General features: G+C 35.4%; 1 protein-coding gene across 1 annotated transcript in view; it reads right to left on the bottom strand.

The window, feature by feature from the left end:
* MEI4 (meiotic double-stranded break formation protein 4) overlaps positions 1–21,835 on the bottom strand; it is a 67,359-nt gene that overhangs the window by 11,681 nt on the left and 33,843 nt on the right. Inside the window, exon 4 of the mRNA XM_075046351.1 lies at positions 18,436–18,567. Within this exon, the coding sequence (XP_074902452.1) occupies positions 18,436–18,567 (132 nt within the window). The remainder of the gene's footprint in view (positions 1–18,435; positions 18,568–21,835) is intronic.

Raw genomic sequence — 21,835 nt, 5'->3', positions numbered from 1 at the left:
ACAGAGTTGCAAAAAGCTGTGAGAAAGGCAGCAAAACCTGGCTGACAGCAAGAAGCCAAACGGACAGTGACGGTGACTCACTAGCTCACTCTGAGAAGTACACCCTAGCTAGAAAATCACATCTATTGCTCAGTCTCAAATATTAGCTACCAGCAGGCACACACGTTAAGAACCAGAAGCAACAGTAAGATGATAAGAAAACAGTCATTTTAGAATTTATAACTAGACAGTCCTTGTTTGTCTAATATGTGTAGCATTTCCTTAAGTTTGTGACAGGCCTTATTATTTCTATTTTGTATGTGTGTATCAGACTGCAGAAGGCTGAAATTCTACACAGTCCATAAAAAGAAAACAAAAAAGTCCTCCTTTGCTGCTGCTTTGCTTACTTAGAAATCAATTCTCAAAGGTTTTTCTTTTTGCTGCTGTTGTTCTCACATCTTATGACAGTTACTTTACCCTTCCTAATTCCAAATTCATATCCACTCAGTGGCATTTCTATAGCACAACTGCCCTTGAAGGGAAGAGCATGTAAAAACAAACTAAATAAACAAGCTCAAATTTTTCAGAACAAATATTTTGACTTAAAATACTTAGAGCAAAGAAACGTTGACAAAAGCAGAGTAGTAATTCTGCCTCTTTTTAAAAATAGTTCCAAGTTCTTGGTAATCATGTATCTGAAAGTTTTAAATAATGTAGTACGGTGTTTTTACACAACCTTCAATTTTAAATCTAGAAGGGACCACAATAACCACACTGCTTGATCTGAAAGTTCAAGGAAAAAAATCACATCTTTTTTCCCCCAAAATGAATTTAATCATCTTGCAGAAACATATATATATAGCTTTATCTTAAAGGTGACAAACTATGGAAGTCACTATTTTTCCTTCTAAGCTGCCAGTATGTCAGCTGAATTTTCCAAGTATCAACATTACAAAGTATGCTGATGTAAAAATGAACCCATTAAAAGAAAATGTGAGAGCACTGATAAAACATTAAATAATCTATACGGAGGGAACAGAAGAGGAGGCAATTAAAGGCACTGAAGGTAAAGTAAAAATTTATAATGCTAGTAACTGATGAGAGACGTTAAAGGTATCACAGAATATCAATAAGTAGTAGAGTTAAAAAAAAAAACCAACACCAAAACCCAAAACCCCGAAATAAGAACTTTAAAGCATGTTAGGAATAAAAGTAAAACCACAGATAAAAACAAAATTTATCCTATTAAATGTAAGTAGGAAAATTATAAATTAGATGCACAAAAAACCAGAAATACTCAAGAGTGGTTTCTCCTCCACTTCTGAAGCGGAAGAAGAAAAGGACATTTCTGTTCCATATGATATTGTGGACAGAACTGAAAAAGTGGGGATATGAAACATCATCTGCCACAGCCTAACACTTTATTAAGAGATGCTCTCAAGTTCTTTCCAGAGCACCTTTGTAATATTTCTCACAATGAACATATGTCAAGACCCACATTAAAATATCAAACATAAGTATATATTAAGCCTTAGATCACTGCTTGGAAGATCTATTTCAACAGGATATTGCATTTGCCAAAAAGGCAGTGGGGCCTGTCTGCTAAAGAATTTCCTTTATGCTCATACAGTTTTGAATTAACTGGAGCACAGTTCTGTCCCCTATGTTCATGTTGAGTATTACAAAAATACAAAGTTTCTGTGCAAAAAGTGTTATGTTCAATACAAACATAATATTTCATGGTTTGGACTGCAAACAAGGAGTATCAAAGGAAGCAGACCCTTCTTTTACCCCAGAAAGATCCTGGCACTAACAGATATTTGATTAAATCACAAAATCGTAGTTTACTTTTCTATAGTTAATTAATTTTGCAATAGCATGAAGAAGTGGAAAAGTAAAATTTATTATTATGGCTAATCACTTCAGGGACTATAATTATTTCTCAAATAGTATTTGTAAGATGCCAATTTATTTTATGTATCACAGTTCACTGCCTATGTTGCTGGATACAATTGGCAGCTAATAAAACCCGTCTATGTTTTATTTATTAACTTAGCAGACAGACATGCACTTACTAGATTTCACATTAATTGCTACTATTTCCCTACAGCAACAAAGCCCTGAAGGTCTTGTTAGAAATATGCCAACTGCAACTGGATGCCTATATGAGAGTTTGTTTTTGAGATGCAATGCTTTTACACTTAACTATTGAGGCTTCTGGAAACAAAACAAAACAAACAAAAAAATTTCATTTGCCAATGATATAAACAGTTATAATCTGATAAGAGAATTGTTCATTGCTGCTCCTGCAGACCCTTAATTTACCACAACGGCAATTAAATCAATACGACTCAATTTCAATATAATTATAAAAAAATCCACAGACTGCACTGTCAACCTACTTTTTTAACTACATTGATAGCTAAAAATTCCTGAAAATCTTGCTGTTTCACATGACGCATCTGACTGCAAATCCTGACTCTCTTAAACTTCCTACTGAAGGAAACAGGTTCCTTAAAAATAAGTCAGTCTTTTAGATTCTTACCTTTAGATATGGGGGTTTTTTTCAGTCTTCTTTGGAATTTGAAACTTAGAACAGGCTGGTATTTTACAAATAAGATATCACTGATCAAATGACTACAGGCATCTCATCTTTGTGAATGAAATTCGAGAAATCAGTCTCCTGCTGAGTCAAATGCAATTAAAAAAATACCAGTGCCTTGTGCACAGATTACAATAGAATTTGCCATGTTTATGTTATACCAGCTCCTGCATGTGCAGAAATTCATTGGGAGCCATCACTTCTGCACACAAAAACCACCCTGAGTTGCTCTCAGTGAATTCAGATCTGTACACAGATACTGATAGAGGAGAAAAAAAGTCATCTTCTTTCCTAATATTACACTGCTTATTAGAAGAAAGAAGCAGACATGAAGAATGCTTCTTTAAAGACAATGCAACAAATGAGAAATTGAGGTCTTCTGGGGGGTGGGGTGGTGGTGGTGTTGTATGTGGAGTTAAAAGCAATGTTGTATGCTATCTGCAATTCTGACAGAATTTCTCACACCTGCAACAGTGACAGTAAAGTGTCTTTAAGGCTGCCAGCAAGGATATTTAAAATGCCCTCCTTTGGTTCCTCTTCCCTCACTTTTCAGGCAGGAGAATCAATCAGGAAGCACCTCAGGATGACAAAAGATGTGCCAAGATGCTGAGTGAGCAAATGGTCCTTTGGCTCTACAGGGAGAACTGCTGCTTGCAGGCTTGGCGGCAAGCTCTCTGGGGTGCTGTCCCATGGGACCTGAGACTGATGGGGTACACCAAGGTCATATGGAGAAGCAAGAGTCCTCTCAGTTGCTTTGCCTGTCACCAGAAAGAAGAAAAAGCTTTGCCATGGCAACTATGCTACGCATTTTTCATCTTTGCTATGTTTAGTACAACTTATTTTGGCTACATCTTTTGGGTGTTTGCATTAAAAATATAAAATTTCTTCCCCATTCCAACACTGTTACGAAAAAATAAGATGAAATTGCTGGAGTAACCTCAAATACCTTATTTTTTGTATCCTGATAACCCCTCAAAATCTCCACTCAATTTCTTCTTTGAATATCTTACGCTGCAATTTAAAACTGAACAAGAGGAATAAGAAAGTATGGATGACATGAAAACAATCCCAAAAGTACAGACAACTTACACTATTAAGCTTTGTTCTTCTCTCTTTAAACCAGTCATTTGCATTTGTTACTGAACATGTATTACTGTAACTGTTGCTTTCTTACAGGAATCATAACAGAAGTGGCTGCTAAGTTTGAAAATGCAAATAGAGTACTTCAAGTTTGCTACATGTGGTACGCTCTGTGAATAAGGAGACAGATATAGAGAATCCTGTTTCAGAGCATCAGGTAGGGGAGGCAACCAAGGCAGACATCACTGGTAAGTGCAGGTAGGATTATTTAAGAGTTTATGTTTCATAAATAACAAAAAATGATGAAATCATAGCTTACAAAGGGTCATAATAAAAATTACTGACACAAAGTAAGGGTTATGTGAAGTATAAGAAAAAATTATAAATCCCTAGGTAAAAGGAAACAATTATACTCACATGAACAGAATATGAATTTGTGTTTTAAATAAGTACTCTTAAAAGTACCCGAACTCCACAACTGTATAATGCTATCATATTATAAAACCAAACATTTAATGTAATTTGACTGAAAAATACAGTCCTCTAGTGATTTCAACAGGCTCTGGATCTGGTCTTTAACTTTTGAATTAACAGGACTAGCAGCATGCAGAACGCAATTAGACCACAACATAGCCAGGACTGGATCTTTCCCAACTATCTTAACTGATATTGAAAATGTTGGAGTATTCTAAGCATTTGTAACGCTTCTTTCAAATAAGTTCTAGTAAAAATTTTGTTTCCACCAGCTGGATTTCTTCCTCAAATAAATATTTTAACAAATACATAATAAATAACAAAACAAATCAATATTTAGTTAGTAATATTGATTCAAGTTGATTCAACATAAAACTAATTGTTTGGACAATTGCTTATGCTTCATTCATAATTTATCTAGCTTACTATATAACTTTATATACAGCACTATATAACTTTATGCAGCTGTTATACTATTTCAGCATATTCTATCACTCTTGATCAGGGTTTTGTTGTTTGGGGTTTTTTTGAACTATTACTTAATTCTAGGAAATAAAATTCAGACAGAGAAAGCCAAAACTCATAAGCTATTATTAAAGAATAAGGAGAATAATAATTGTAAAAAATTAACAGAATCAATAACAGTTTTCAGATTAGATGTATTGATAACACATTCTTAAATTCAGCTTCTGGAAAAATCTATCACCTGTATAGAAAGGAGTTTGGACTAAATGACTCCCTCTGACCTCAGAATCCATGCATCGATAATATAATTTAACTTTCAAATGCATTTAAAATTGTTTGCAAGGAAGTTAAGAAGTATATTCTGAAATTGAAATGTATGCTAAAATACATTTTGAAGAACAGCTCTTATGATAAATAGAAATATTTAAAAATGAGCAAAAAGGCTCTTGAATATAATTAATTTTGTCATTAGCATAAAACAACCCAGAACAGTACATATTATTTGAAAAGCTATTCAAGTGAACACAGCTGTAAGCTACTCATTATTCAGACCCTTATATGTACATATAGCACCAATGTAACTGAGCACAAATCTATAAGGTTTCGATCAATGGTGCAGGCCAGTCTTCAGCTACATTGTTCTCCCAGTTTCCAAGACCTCTCTTAAAATTACCGTTTTCTCAGTCTTTATAGATAAAATATATTATACACAGGTGTTACAGCGAATACTGAATATAAGCGGGGACATCAAAAGTAATCGCCTGAGAAATACAGAATTCACAGGACTCCAAATATGAAAACCCCAAGAGGCTTCCTCTGACGCAAACCAGTCCCTTCTGTGCAAAAATCACCTGTTTAAAATCTCTGCCAGGACACATCTAATCTACATCCTGAATTTTTATTACTGCCTGAAGAAGAGAGTTCTAACCTCCTGCACTTTGAAATCCTGATTGTAGGACGTGTTAGTAATTTTCTAAAATGAGTAAAATTTTGTAAATTTTCTGTAAAACCTCTTTCTTGACCTACCGGGATTAATTATTAAATCCTCATTATACCAATTCCCCCAAAACTAGCATCAACACATTTAATTAGAATAGTACTTCAATTTCTTCTAAAACTCAGTGCAGAGGAAATCTGCACTGGAGTTTTGCCTCCTTCCCCCTCCGTTGCAACTGATTCAAATTTTGACCATAATTATCAATGTTACCATAATACATAAATTGGAGTGCAGAGTTCAGATTTATGGCTGAAAGGGTCCTCATGTGTTCTAGTTCCAATCCTCACCCTCAGACAGGTTCAAGTATACTTCGGTCACCCCCAAAAGATGCTCATCAGGAACATACTTGAAGACCTTCAGTGTGAGAAGTTTGATAGCTAACCTTAATCACCAAGTACATTTATTCTTGTTCACTTCAGAAGTCAGGACTACTCCTTCTATAGCAACTTTTCATGTCCTGGAAGACTATTACAACCGCACCTTGTACCGTTTGGCCTACTTAGCAACAGTATCTATGGAAAATAGATGAGTTTTGAGCAAAATATTGCTAAGTCTTCCATAATTGCAAAAGTAACACTTTAAAGGTGACTAGTAATGCCGTATAGCAAATAACACAATAGTATCATATAAAAAAGAGAATTCTGTCAGCAGTTTAATCTCTATATACCTTTTCTAAAACCACTATGGGAGCAGAAACCCTCTTCCTTTTCATTAGTCTTAAATCATGCATAAGGAAAGTCTCAGCAACTTTATACTTTCTCTCAAAGTTAACTTCCTTTACTATTGTACAGCGGTATCTACACTCAGAGAAACAGACAATGATAATTAATTAATTTCAAGAATCTGTGACCATGGAAAACTGTATCTTAAAAAAGCACAAACTGGAATCAGCTCCTGTGTTACAGACAGAATGTAGGTATAAACTGCTAATTCATTAAACTCAGACACTAATCAAAGCATACCTTCCTCTAAGCTAAGTAGAGCCGAATGATTCTTGAGCAACCACCGTGTAGAATGAACTAGCAGGACATATTCCAAAGGTTGGTCAAAGGATTCATTAACAGAATCATGAAACGTTGAGAAAATGAAGGTCTATGATTCAGACTATGTTCTTAAATATTGCGAATTAATTCTCTCATTTATTTTATATAGTTTCTTAATGTACTACTAGCTACCTGCTTTTTACTAGGAAAGGCAACTTTAAATTAATACAACGACATGGCAAGCCTAATTTGACTCTCTTATGCCTTCAGTTTTAACTATGTAATCACTTACTGTTTGGTTGTGGGTTTTTTTTTTTCTTTTTTGCAAGGGTACTTACTTCTGTTACTATAGAGGATGGAATTAGAAGAAATACTACTCAGTACTTTTTCTGTCCTTATTATATGCATGGGCATAAAATATGTAGCATTCAGTCTCTGTTCTGAATACAGAATTAATACTTTTTTTTAAAATGACAATCATTGCTATAATGCCACACATGCCACAAATATTACTTTAACTTCACAGCTGCTTTTAGAGAGAGAGGTAAGGCTTTCATCTTTTTACGAAAGAATCTTTTAAATACTCAAGGCAGCTGCCGATCTCGGCTGACTAGGACATGATTTTACAATGCCTGACATTACACAGAACTGCATGAATTCAAAACAAAGCTCCTACTGACTTCTGTGAAAGCTGTGGACACTTATGCCTTCCTTTTTAAACTTGTACACATGCACTCACAGAAACAAAAATAAAGGAAAAAGCACATACAAAAATGGCCTGAGGCAGACATCTACAGAAAAAAGTTTCAGCCTGAATGCTTAACATCTGCCAAAATTTACAAAATGAAAACAAGCTCTTATGATAGAAAACACTATAATTTACCTGATCTACAGTGCGGGTGAATTTTGTTGTGTAAGAGTTGTTTCTTTTGTCTTGTTACTGAGAGAGAAAAGTATTCTTTTCACATTATACCTGAAAATTTATTCTGTTTTCAGCGGGTGGTACAATAACATCTTTCAACCACACAGCATTTATCTGACAGAAGCGCAACTCACTAGTCTAATTTTGCTATCCATTTTGGAAATACCAAATGGAATCATATGCCATTTACTTTTGAGAAAAATCTTAAGTGAATATCTAGAATTACTCTTATTTTTAATGAGAAAGAGTTTTCAAGCTTTAAAGCTTCTTGCCCTCTTTAGCCCCAAACTTATGGTGCTACCTCCTCCTTGCTACTCTGGAGTCTGTGACAGACAGACAAGGATTGGTGTGTAACCAGGGCTGACAGAAGTAAAAGGAAGATAACTGTTATGGGATTTAGGCAACTGGAAGGAAGGTGTGATAACATCAATGATCTAGCAGTAATACGATGGTATCAGACAGAAATGACTAGGCAATGAGAATTCAAGATACCTGGATGGACACAGAAGCGAGGTTAATCACAGTGAAGGAACCACCATGTTGATTACACTCTTTCTGACACTGGCACCAGTACTGTTTAACATCTTCATGAACAACCTCGGCAATGGGACTCATAACATCTCCAAACTCAGCAAGTTTGGAGATGATACAAAAGCAGGAGGAGTGATGGACACAACAGAGGGTTGTGCTACCATTCAGAGGGACCTCAACAGGCTGGAGCAACTGGCCAAGAGGAATCCTGAGTTGCCACAAAGGGAAGTACAAAATCTTATCCCTGAAGAGGAATAACCCCATGCACAGTACAGGCTGGTGGTTGACAGCTGCAAAGCAGCTTGGCCGAGAAGAACCTGGGTGCCCTGGCAGACAAGTTGAACATGAGTCAAAGCTGACTTCTTGTGGCAAAGGTGGCAAACTGTGTCCTGGGCTGCATGAGGGGAAGTGTTTCCAGCAAGCTGAGGGAAGTGATCCCTCCCATCTGCTCAGCACTGGTGAGACACACCTGGGTTGCTGGGTCCAGTTCTGCACATCTCCTCAGCACGAAGGAGACCTGGATATACTGGAGTGGGACCACTGAAGAGTCACAAAAATAATGAAGGGACAAGAACGTACAAGGAGAGGCTGAAAGAACTGGAACTGTTTTGCCTGGACAAAAGAAGGCTCAGGGGGGATCTCATCAATGTGTATAAATACCTGGTGGTGTGGGGGATAAGGAAGACAGAGCCAGACTCTCCTCAGTGGTATCCAGTGACAGGACAGAAGTCAATGGGCAAAAACTGAAATACAGGAAATTCCACTTAAACATAAGAAATAATTTGTTCTATGATAAAGGTGATCAACACTGGAACAGGCTGCCCAGAGAGGCTGTGTAGTCTCCATCCTTGGAAAAATTCAAAACTCGGTTAGACACAGCCCTGAACAACCTGCTCCAGTGGAGCCTGCTTTGAGCAGGAGGGTTGTACTAAATCATCTCCAGAGGTCGTTTCCAACCTTATCCATTCTGCAATTCTATGATCATTTGATGAATTCACTCTGTTTAAGTTAGTCAACAGGACTGAAATACAGTTCACATAATCAAATTGGGTCAGAAGAACTCAAAATGAGTAACCGAATAGCCTAAACTAAGCTCTGTTTATAATTTATTCCTATAGGCAGAACTACTACTCAGATTTGTATCTCCGTCTATTACCACACTCTCATATTTATCATACACAATTCCCTATAGTATTCTCTATTAAATGTAGTAGCTAGGCTTAGTAAAAGAGCTTTGATTAAATGATAAGGCTACACGAAACAGAGTTCTTTAAACCAGCAACTTCAGCTAGAAGTTTAATTCTCTGAAAACTCAGGAGAGACTAGGAGTAACTTTTAATGAAAGAATTAATTATAAGGATGAAATAGAGCCAAAATTATCTTGTTTCAAGACAATACACCTAGAGGTTTAATTGTGTTTTGCCAACTCAATTCAGGGATTGACAGATGCCAGGAAATTCAAAACATGCAAGCTAAATCTTCAAAGGCTGCAGCGTAATCGTGCAACCTGGGATGCCATTGTTTACAAAAAAGGAGAAATACAAACATACACAATTTTCTTCTATTTTCCCCATCTTCTTGCTCTATGCATTTGACTCAATTTTTTCTCCCCATGTGAACTGTTACTGGAATCAAGTGAAAATAATTTATTCTTATATAATAGGAAGTTAAACTGGAGTGGATTCAAGAACATTATTTCCTAAAACTAGTTTTAATTCTGTAATGTTAGTGCTACATGCATTTCACATACATACTTCAGCAGGAAATAAATCATTCTAGAAGATACGCGATACAGATTGTGCTGCCATAGATTATTCTGTGACTGTAAATGTGCGCACACGTGCTTTACAGTTGTGGTTCAGCCCAGCAAAGGTATCTGGTTGCCTGTATTTCATCCAAGTCCAAGACTGCAAGCAGCAACGTCTTAATCCTAAATCTAATCAAGCTATATAAATCATATCCTGCCCAAGCATATTTCAGCTTCTCTTTCTGCAATACCTCCAATTTTAGCAAAGCATTCTTTGCTCCACAAATCCTGGCCATCCAAGCCTTGCTCTCTACCTTAACACCAGTCCAGCAACTCATGTCACTAACACACAGATCTAAACACACTCAGCTGCTGCTCCCTTTCTCTCTCACCACAAACCTAGCCCAGCATCCCATTCCTGTATCTCCAAAACCCCTATGAGTCCCAAAGGCATTAATAAGCTCAATTCTCATTCTTACACTTACTCAGGCCCACCAATACACTACCTCCACCAAATTAGTTGCGGATTGAGAAGGCTACATCATCAGTGTCTACCTAAAATTGAAACCCCAGGCTCCTAAGCTCTCAGCACGACAGCCCTAAATCTAGCTCTGTGATACCTTCTGTAAGCATGTTCAGCTTTAGCTCATCACATCCTATCTCCCTATATTAAATCTATACCAGAAATGCTGTCAATCTAACAATGAACAGGAGTTGCTGCTTACACCAGTCCTGAAATTTGCCTCCTCCTCTGGGCACAGTATTGATAGCAGTTTGCTGCCCTGCCAGATCAAGCCTTAACCAGCTGTCACCCAAAATCTAGACTATGTTTAAGGTAAGCTACAAAGCCAGATTTAACCTACCATGTCTCAGCCATGCAAATCATAATTCCAACCTTAGCTACAAAAGAAACTCCAGGTAGCCAACCCTTTCATCCCAGACATAAACCTACTCTATTAATAACTTATACATCAGTCAAATCCTAGCAACACAAGCTCTGCTTGTTTCAGAGCCAAATTTGGGACAGCAGCTCCTTCTGGATGTGGTGGCATTCACAGCAGTTCATAAGGAAAAACACTGCTTATCAAAGAAGAACATGCAAAGAACAGAAGCAGTTTTTCTACACTTGATGGCATACCACAGCATACTGCAAAAGATATGCCACTGTGCACGTGCTTAGTGGTTATAATGTCTCACAGTGAGCTACATAATGAGTTTTTAAAAGCACTTTAACATTTTAGAAAGCACTGAACAAACATCAGTTAATCTTCCTGGTACTGTGATTTAAAGTAGTGATGGTTATGCATAAGCTCTATAGGTAGATAAACACAGCTTCAAAGGTATTTTCAGCAAAAAAACCCAAACCAATAAATGAGGTCCCAATGGGGCAAGCTGATGTTCTAAGTCATTATGTACAGGACTCTCTCACGTGTTTAGAGGCAGGCAAGTGCGTGTGAAGCTAAGAAATCCAAAGATATTAATGTGTCCTGTAAAATGAAAAAAATGTTTTGAAAGAAAGATGAAGCGATGAGTTCATTAGTATCCACTATCATTCCATAGTTTCCATTTAGATTTTACTATATTTAAGTAGGTTTTTATTTAAAGACAGTTTTAATTATCAACTGTAATTACTCTTCCAAACAAAAATCCATTATATCAATAATTTCTATTTAGAAATTGTAGGGCTACAACTCTTCCCTTTTCCATTTCATGAAGATATGAAATACTAAAACAGCAAATAAACTGCAAAGCCATTGACACAGGAACGGTGCATTTATACTGTATACCGAAAAGCATTCAGTGAAGCTGTGATAAAAGTACACTGTAATGAAGACTTTAAACAATTCTCTAAAAGAAAAAAGAAAATCAGAAGATAAATCTGTAACAAAATGTTACCTTGCCTGTAAATTGAACTTTTAAGAGCACATATGGTATGTATGATAATTCACATAGACAACTCCAATATCCAAAAGCATTAAGGAAGTGGTGCTTAATTTGCTGTAACATCATTCTGTTTTGCAAATCACTATCAGTAAGGAAGAATGCTCCATGAAGAAAGGAAGTTAACAGAAGCATTAAAACTACCTATTTGGAGACACAGATTAAGTAATAATCAAATGGTCTTCCAGACTACCAGGTATACCACATATGCCACAGAAATCAGATGCTTCTTCCTTATTCACATCCTGCTTTCAAGCATGCAAAAGGATTAACTGAGCTGTAAAGAAAGCAATAGGAAAAGAACAGAATTAACACTGAGAATAAGGAAGTAAGAGCAGCATCAACCCAGATAAGGTTTCATTGCACTTTTTTTTTTCCTGTACCAAGAATTCAAATAGGTCTTTTTAATTTATAATCATGTTATTTTGGATTTTTTTAAGCCTGGCTTTTGTGCAAGATTTGAAACAAGAAGATTTCCAGGAATATTACTTATTTACTTGTTGAGGTATGATACATTCTGATTTCTGTAATTAAGCATTTTTCCTTTTCCAGTATTATGTTTCCATGAACAAGACGATTCACCAATTTTAAGAGTAATAATTCTCTAGTTGACAGTAATACAGAGTCCTCCTCATGTAATCGATATTTGCTGCTTCTATTCCCAAACACACCTGAGGTTTTCTGATTACATGTCATCCTCAATTTTGCCAGGCACCTAAGTGCAACCAAAGCCTCGCTGCTTCTAGCTCTGTAAGAATCCTTCCAAACTCCTTTCTCCTTAGCGCTATCATTTTATGACAGTATGAGAGGGAAGAGAGAAAATGCATGAACCATTTGTCATTTTCCAGTTCCGTCTGACATATATGCACCTTAAAATATAATTTGTAATAGGGGATGACATATGCAGGAAAAGCAGGTATACACATCAAAGGTGTATGGCACTCTTCCGACATATACCGAGTCTTGACTGATTCTTTCACTCTGTCTTTCAGGGGAGAGATTTATGTTTTCACAAGTCTTTATCTCCAAACTAGGTCTCTATCAGATACAAAATGCAGATCCACTGATTATTCTATGCAGCCATTATTTCCTTTGTTACCAGTAGCATCAGCAGTCATATGGAATAAAAAATAATCCTATGTTTACCCAGAGAACTATTTTGCAGCATCTTTAATCATTTACAATTTGAAATATGTTACAATCTATGCTTATCAGCATAATAAGAAAAGAAATGACATCTTAAGAGGGATGAACAGATGTCCACATGCAAATTTAATTATTTTCATAAGGTCTACAGGGCACCAATCTCTTTTCTTTTACCTGGGTGAAGTATTAGTAATCTGATGCGTTAGTAAAAGTCAACAGTAGAAACTACAAAAAGCCAAATATGCTGGATAGCCATTTTAGTATCTTGAACAACAGTGGACTGCAAAATGCATTTAGCTTTTCTAGTTGCATAATAGTCTCAACTATTTTTTTCTAATTAATGATTTTAGCCATTTTCTATCATATTTGGGAAAAATAGTATAGCTTTTTTTCTAACCCATATAAAAGCTCTATTACAACATATATAAACTTATGGCTGAAGAGATGAGACATATTGCATAAATGAAGTAGACATCTTGGAAACAGGAGCTTATCTGAAGAATTCTCTACATCACATCAGACACGCTTGCATTTGGAATAAAGCATGTGGTGGGTACCATACCTGCCCAGAGCATCTGCTGGATACAGAATGGCTGCATGGAGAAAGGCTTGTGAAGACAAGCCCTGACATTAATAGCTCAGTTCTTAGCACTTTAAACCTTTCTGTTATCTAGCTGAACACAGCTCCAGGCAAACTCCATTTTCCCCAATGGATTGATTACCAACTGTGCTAGTCCATCTTGACATTCACAATGTCTCTAATTTGCAGGCCTGCTAGAAAAAAACGGCTCTCCAGCCACAGGAATATTTCAGCCCTTCATTTGCTTCCACACAGAGTTGTTGCTGTGTAGTTTGACATTTCAGTGACACGACTGCTTGCTACACAGTGCTGAATGGCAACAAAAATCTCAGAAAATGCTCAAAATCATACTGCATTCATGCTCCTCTTTGTTGTTTTTCTTCCTAAGTACACTGCCTGCATGGACTTGTTAGTTGAACAGGGCTTCCTATTTAGAGGCACATGCATCAGACAGACCGTTGCTGATGCAGGTTACAAGAAGCTCCAATATATGTATCCTGCACCCCAGCTCATCATCAATCTCTTCCAGTGATGTGTACACTTAAAGAATTTGAATACCTGGGAACTAAGTTAACTTATTAATTATCCTAACTGAAATATAACTTGTTACAACCATCTAAGAAGGTTACTTGAATAAGTGTGTCAGTGTTCAGTCAGAAATACGCTTTGCATGACTACCTGTTACAGCTGTTCTGTAGGATCGGGCCTTTGCTCTGGCCCAGATCATCCAAAAGAGAACTTCATGGCCAGAAGAGAGAAGCAGACAACTCTAGGGTCAATTATCATAATTACGTCATCCAAAATAGGCTGGACAAGAAATGCCTCTTTCCCTCCCTTGGTTATAAAGGAAAACAAAACTAAGAAAAACAGATGGAAACATCATAGAAATCTGAAGTGAGACAAATCCCACCATATGTCTAACTCCTTTCGCTCATTTGAGTCAAGCTATTCTGTCGTAATGAGCCCGATTGTCAAGAACTGATGTAACACTCAACAAAGTCTTGCACGACTATCTTCACATTGGCAAATTTTTTAGTTAACCTTAGCTGCTTGGTTGACTTCTATGAGAAGTAGACAGCAGTGTCTCCTACATACAACTAAACTAAATAGGATGCATCCCACCCTGGATCCTGTGTCAAAGTCTAAGTGCACCATTCATTTCAGGAGAAAAGTTAGCACCCACATTTGGATTTAGACTTAATGCTTACATGTAACATTAAGAATTATACACAACTTGGTGTTTTGATTTAAAAAAACCCAAACTATGCAGTGTACAGTGTTTCTGATAAAAGTATTTTAAAGTTTTAAAAATGGAAAAATAGTGTACAGAAAATAATGTGATATAAAAATGTAATGCTAGACAAGCTATGTATCAGCAATTACTGAATAACAGGGCTTTCCAAAACCTCACAGTATGTCTTCCTTTTTCTATTTTCAAATCTTTTTTTCTGGTTTTTAATTTTGTTTTTCAGAGCTCTTGGAATTAATACCTGGGGGATTAGAAATGGGCACCAAACCAATATGTGCTTTCCTTTTCTGGTTGTCTATCTTTGAAACAGTTATCACAAAGGATGATCTGCTATCATGGTGAGGAGTTCAGCATTTGAAAAATAATCCATCTTCCACAGTATCATTCTGAAATCTTAGTATCTTAAAATTGTATCTGCTCTGCAGCAGGAATCCAATTGGAGATCAGAAGATTTCTATTCCATAGGAAGATAAGATTCAGTTACTGTATTCTTATAAACTGTATTTATGAAGCATGAAAGGTTCCTATTACAGACAAAAATGAAAAGTACATATCCAACATGAGTAAAAAATTAAGGGATCCACTTGAGTTTATATTAATATGCTTTTGCCTAGAAGTCAGTGTCATGGTGTCAGCAAAGCGCTGAAGTATGAGCTTCACTTTAAGCACATGATGAAGTACTTAAATGAATTAAAGCAAACTACTAACTTGCTCGAGAGTTTACTACCACAAAATTCATCTTAACTGCGTGAAAAATCAGAATAACTATACTGTTTTACATGCTCCTTAGTTACTTCTATTTTCTACATTAAAGTGGGAATATTGGTCCAAAATATTGAACAAAATTCTATTATTCATATATTTCACATTAATTTGTCATATTCTACAATTAATGGATTTAGCCAATTAGAGAACAACATAAAAATATACAGAGTAATCTCTCTAATTTTCTGGTGTAGTTCATTAGATACACTCTCCTACAGTCAACCTATTTTTTTAGTTTGTAAAGCTAGAGGCATAGATAGCTCTTTAAAAGTGTGGGTCATTGACAGATAAGCTTGTTCAAAGAGGACACAGATACAAACTCACTAAAATCAGTCAGAACTTTGAAGTAAAAAATTTTCAATATTTATCAAAGGATATATCCACAAATCTACATAACCTGAGCTGAGCACACTTCCTATTGAAGAAATGACTGAATATAAAGTTGCATATTCTGGAATGTAAGCACTTTACAAACTATTTGTCTTAATGAGGAAGTTAAACTAAAAATGTTGAGATACTTAGATGATTCATTTAGAAAAACTAAAAGGAATTTTGTTTTCAAACCAAGTCAGTGTTGGAAAACATCTTCAACTTTAAAAAAAAATTATAATTATACAAAAATAAAACATAGAAATTTGATTGGATTAATAAGCTATTTTTTCAATTTCTGTTTTTCACCAAATGTTTAAAAGTTAGTTGCAAGCTAACCTGAATACATGCCTCAGATGATTTCTTTATTTCTCCTATCTGCCAACAACAAAAAAAGAAAAAAAAGCAACAAAACAAAAAGAAAACAGGTATTTGCACACCTCTAATCATAACTAGAATTCAGAGTCCTTAATTTGATTGTCTTAAATGGAAGACATGAAATGCCTTTGCAATGAACAGCAGTTTTGCTTAAGTAACAGAACAGGATTAGGATACTTGCCAGCTAATGAAGTTTGATTATATAAAGTAATATCCTGCAAATTCTAATTTAAGTATTTCTGAAGAATTTTTTTTTAAAGCTGTCATTTGGTATATTTCAAACTGATACCATATTGTTAGTTTTGATTATAAAACAAGAAAAAAATATTTTAATCCTTTTTAGAATCAAGCCTACCAAAAGTAATGCTACACAAAGTCAGAATCATTCAGAAGCAGATCTGTAAATCAGGCTGTAAGAAATACTAGAGTTTAGTGTCCTATCGTGATAAATAGAAAGGGTTTTTTAAGCAGTATTTCCAAAAATAATTATCACATAGAGAACATATAAGGGTTTGTAAATGAACACAATACATCTATTTGGACTAAATGCAAGAATCCACAAACTTTAAAAGCACTGACTTCACAGCAAGCTAAGCAAACCAGAACTTCAGTTACTTTCCCTACATGAACTGCAGCTTTTCAAACTTTAATAGTCCTACAAAGTGTCAGCTACAGATAGAAGTACAGCTCCTGCAGCTTCAAATTCAACCACCTTGAACCTTCTGCTTTTCCCAGAAAAAGTCCAACACTGTGTTGGGGAGTGAACATTTCAAGACTACTTGGTCATTGTAAAACTAGTCACTGGAGTCTCCACCTAAGTGCCTGAAGCTCACTTATGATGGCAAGGTTAAGTAGTACCATAGTAACTAACGCAGCAAAACAAAATGCTCAACGTAAGCTCTTCATTAGTATGGAGCACTGAAGAGTTCTGCGTTGCCACTGACAAGAACTCTGCTGAAAGGAGGGATGACTAATTCTGTTAAACAGTTGAAATTTAATAATGTTAAAAATGGGCAACTTGTTTAAACTTAAAATCAAAACTTTTTTTTTTAATTACACACTTCCCTATCCTTACATTTCTTTAAAGTCTGTTTGCTTTTGGCTGCCATCAATAACTCTGGTATGATACTAGTGACTTAAAATAAGACACAGCTCATTGTCTAATTCTTTCAAAACTGGCCTTTCTGAAGCCTTTCCAGAATGTAATTCAAACATGCTAGAAATTTGGGTTGGAAATTACGTGTTCCCTCTCCAGCAGTCAGAACTTACTCCCATATTATATCCTAGAGAAAAAAAAGAATAAAGTTAAGACTGCATGAGCAACACTTAAAGCATTTGTTAAAGTGGATCACCACTAGATATACCTATGATGATGAATGTTTTCTATATATATAACAATAACTTCATTTGCCACCAAATTAAAAGCTGTGTGCTTTCTTTTTATTGAGCCTTCTAGGATAGTGTACAATCAAGTCATAATCCCAAGTGAAACTGAACCAATTTGCATTAAATACATACCACCACACACAAATACATGAAAAATCTATGAAAACCCAATTTATTTCATACAACCCTTCTCTAAGTGTTAAAGGAACATCCACTTCCTGTCTCTTTTTTTTTTAAACCCTATAGTTTACTGGAAAAAATTTGACTTCAGAATACATTTTACCAAAAACATTATCTCCATTCTATTCTGCTCTTCATTTCCTGCTCATTGCATCAAACTAAATATAATTTTAAGCACTGGATAACTTTTGCATCATGGAAATTAATATTATAATGTGAAACATGAAATCTAATTCTGAAATAAAATAATGCAACTTTCTTTCCAGTTTTACATGAGCTAGAGATAGACATAATTCTTTGTGGGTCCAGCTGGATACCTAAGTTGCATTGCCTGCATGGCCAACAACTTACATGTTGCAATAATTGTTTTAACTAATTATTTCAAGTATTTTCCAAATCATATAGCATGATCTTAAAACCTATACAATCTATTTATTATACAGTCTGATAATTTTACTTTTGTCCATAAGGAAATTCTCTTTATTTTATATCTTTTTTTGGAATAAACTGTTAAAGTTAGGTGCTAGCAGTTTCTGGGTTCTTAAACCTGCATATTCTATAGAATGATCCATTTATTACATTTTATGAAACAAACAGATACAGACAAAACACTCCCCAACACCACTCTTCGGCCCTTCTCCAAAAGAAAAGATGACAGTACCTGGTGAGCTTGCAACAGCTGCTCAGCAAACTGATGGACTTCTGATAGTAGAAGAGATATTAAAGAATTTCTTAGTATGTTGTTCCTTCCTAGCAAAACCAGCGTGTTTGACACAGCATGCAGTGCCTGAAACTAAAGGAAAATAACAGTAAGTTTGATCTTTCAAAATACATCTCTCTTTTAGCCCAAACTATTACCTTAAATAGAAATGGGATTTACAGATTAAAATTTTAAAGAAAAAAAGTCAAATTCAAAATTTGAAAGAGCTTAAAACTCTATTAATATGAGATCTAGGAGAAACCCACATCCATTACCTAGGAACTTTCCTTTCTCAAAAGATTAGCACTACAGGACACTGTCATATGAACAAACTCCTCCAAAAGTGTGAATTCCCCAGGAGGCAGCTTTTCAGCATTAGCTGTCATCATGCCTGTCTGCTGTCATAGAAAGTGGGCGACTACCCTGCATATACAGTAATTCTGTTTGTCACAGGTAGACAAATGAACAAATGAATTCTTTGAAATTCAAACACATTAGCAAGCTAAGAGCTATACTGGAGTTTTCAGTCACTAGTATTATCAGGAATAAACTTCATTAAATGTGAACTGATAGAAGATACACTATATTTTCAAATTCAAACAATTCACTTTCATATTGTTGTTTAACAAGCTGTAAACAAGGCATTCCTCCTGAAGCACAGGATGAGTGATGTGAACTTACATGAGAATTATATTAGGTTTGGGGTTTTTTTCTCCCCACAGCCTTTTCTACTAAAAAAAAAACCAACCTGTTGTCTTTGTTTGCTGAAATAGAAATGTATAGCTATTATGTAATGAAACATACTGCTCTACAAAGTAAATGCAATGTTATTTCATAAAACACTACTAGAAGAAATTATCATTTCTATATATAAGTGTATTGGAGTTCTTTCAAAGACAAAAGTAATACACATTAAATACTATAATTTATATTTTTATATAAATGTATAACCCTACAACATTGATATTCAGTATCTCTTTGTAAATGAGTATTTTAGACTGACAAAAAGATACTCTGACCCAAATTTGTGTCTCTAAGAATAACTACCATGTCTTAACCACTCAAAGGCAGACCACCACATCCTATTAACAATCTAGTTTACTCCTCTAGCCAGCTCACGTATATATATACACACACACACACACATATATATGAATTAGAATACTTGCCCACCATTTACAAGTTTGCATTGGATGAATCCTCCTGGAAATAATTTCCAAACACACAAAAGGCAGGAAGGCGATCCAGTAGTAGTCAGCATGGATTTATTAAGGGAAAACTGTACTTAACCAACCTGATAGATTTCTACAGTAAGATGACCAGGCTAGGTAAGCGGACAGCGAGGTGGACCGAAAACTTTTGCTGTAAAAACCGTTAATTAGGCAGCTTCCCATTTACAGTTACTGCTTGTCTGCCTGATAAGATGGCCAAACTGCCCTGCCAGTTGATGCAACACCTATTTACCAGCCTTTTACAACTGAGGAGTTTGATCAGCTTGGTTATCATCTGCCCAATGAGACAATTTCCTATTCACAGTCAACAATCAAACTTTAATAAATCTTTGTTGTGATCATCTCGCTTTAGCACGTAATCCCAAAATAAATATAAAAAGAAAACTATAATAAACACAAGTCTTATATTCAGAATCAAATCTGCAGTCAGAGATACAAAGTAAGTTCCTCATATTAAAGAGAATTCATAAATTGTACACATATAGCTTTGAAAATCTATGAGGTACAAATCATTCATAAATGTATACACCAAAGATTTTATAAAGATGAAATGGGAATGAAGGTGAGATAAAAACAGGTTTCTGAACAATTAAAATTATAGGAAAGGATAAAGTAATGCATGGACCTACATGTGCTTTGAGGATATATGAATTAAAATCAGACTTCCATATACTGGAAATGTACACCCTTCCAAACAAAACAATGACTCCTCTTCCTAAAAATAATCTAGACATTTACAGTTGTGAAATATCTTCCATAGTATCTACTAAAACTGTAAGAAAGAAACAAAGTTTGCAACACCTGGATAGTTCTGCCCTGATAGCACCCATGTTCTGAAAGGGTACAACTGCTTCAAGTCATAACTCAAGGTTTAAACAATGCTAAAAAATAGCATATTTTTCATTAAAGTCTCCACTCATTTTTACTTCTTTTTATAAATTAAGAGTGGATACATATTTTATAGTTCTATATTTTCAGAGCATAATATTGAGTATACTTACTAATTTGCCTTTGGCAAGCAAGCAAACTAGACAATCCAGAGTAGTTTTTCAATGCTACCTCTCCCAAAGAACACACTAAATGTATATGTTTACATACAAACATGATTATAATTGCTCCATTTTAAGCTCTCTTCTATTTGCTTACAAGATTTTTAGACAGATAGTGAAACAATGAAAATTTTTATCTTTTTGTACTTATCAATGCTAGCAGTTGAGATTTAACTAAAATAAGATCTTTAAAAAAATTTCCATATCCTTTCTGGTTTGGCAAGAGTTACCATTTTCTAATTGGCATTTTGTAGGACTAGATAACAGGGGAACTTCAAATTTAAAACCTGAGCCTCTACTAAGGGAAGTAAACAGGGATTTTGTAACGACAATACTTACGGTACTTGAGATATGGGTATTGACGCCACTGAAAAATCCCACCTGCTAACTGATTTATTAAAGAGTATGGATTTAATATGGTATTGAAGTGGATCTCTTAGTATATTTTAAGAAAATAAGGAGGCAACAAAGAATTAAGGTTAAAATAATGCTCACAGACTGTATGCATTAAATGCATACAGAAAAAAATTATAGCATACAAGCAATAAAACTGTCAATAGCGAACAGAAATAAGACTTTGTGTTTCAGAGTAATGCTCATGTATTGCTAATTAAACTCTGGAAACATTCAAACTGATAATAGTTCAAATAGTATGCAGTTTCATTAAAGATAAAAGCATATCTTCAGCTCTCAAATCTATCAAACATTAAAAAAGGAACAGAAATCTTTTAATCCCTTGGGCTTGCTTAATGGTATAGATGAAATAAAGACCTATGCTCTTCAGGGATTCTCAGGTAAAAGCAGTCAGAAAATTAGATTGTAAAAACCATACGATCAGAAACAAGAAAATAATGGCGCCTGATTCACTGTTCAGGAGCTGCATCATCTGTCTTTAACCCTCCTCCCACACCCTGGTTTCTGCTCTCCTCCATGTTCCTCAGGATGCAGAACAGGAGCGAGCAATGCTGTGACAGTAGCGAGGAAGGATGTGTGGATTGTCGACCTGGCTGTTACCAAAATGAATATATAATGTCGATGTTCTGCTTGCCTCAAGCATACTAATTTGGTCTCTCCTCCACC

The sequence above is a fragment of the Buteo buteo genome, chromosome 15, assembly GCF_964188355.1.
Source record: "Buteo buteo chromosome 15, bButBut1.hap1.1, whole genome shotgun sequence".
Lineage (NCBI taxonomy): Eukaryota > Metazoa > Chordata > Aves > Accipitriformes > Accipitridae > Buteo > Buteo buteo.
The sequence above is the reverse complement of the archived record's forward strand: the minus strand, read 5'-3'. Positions and strand labels throughout refer to the sequence as shown.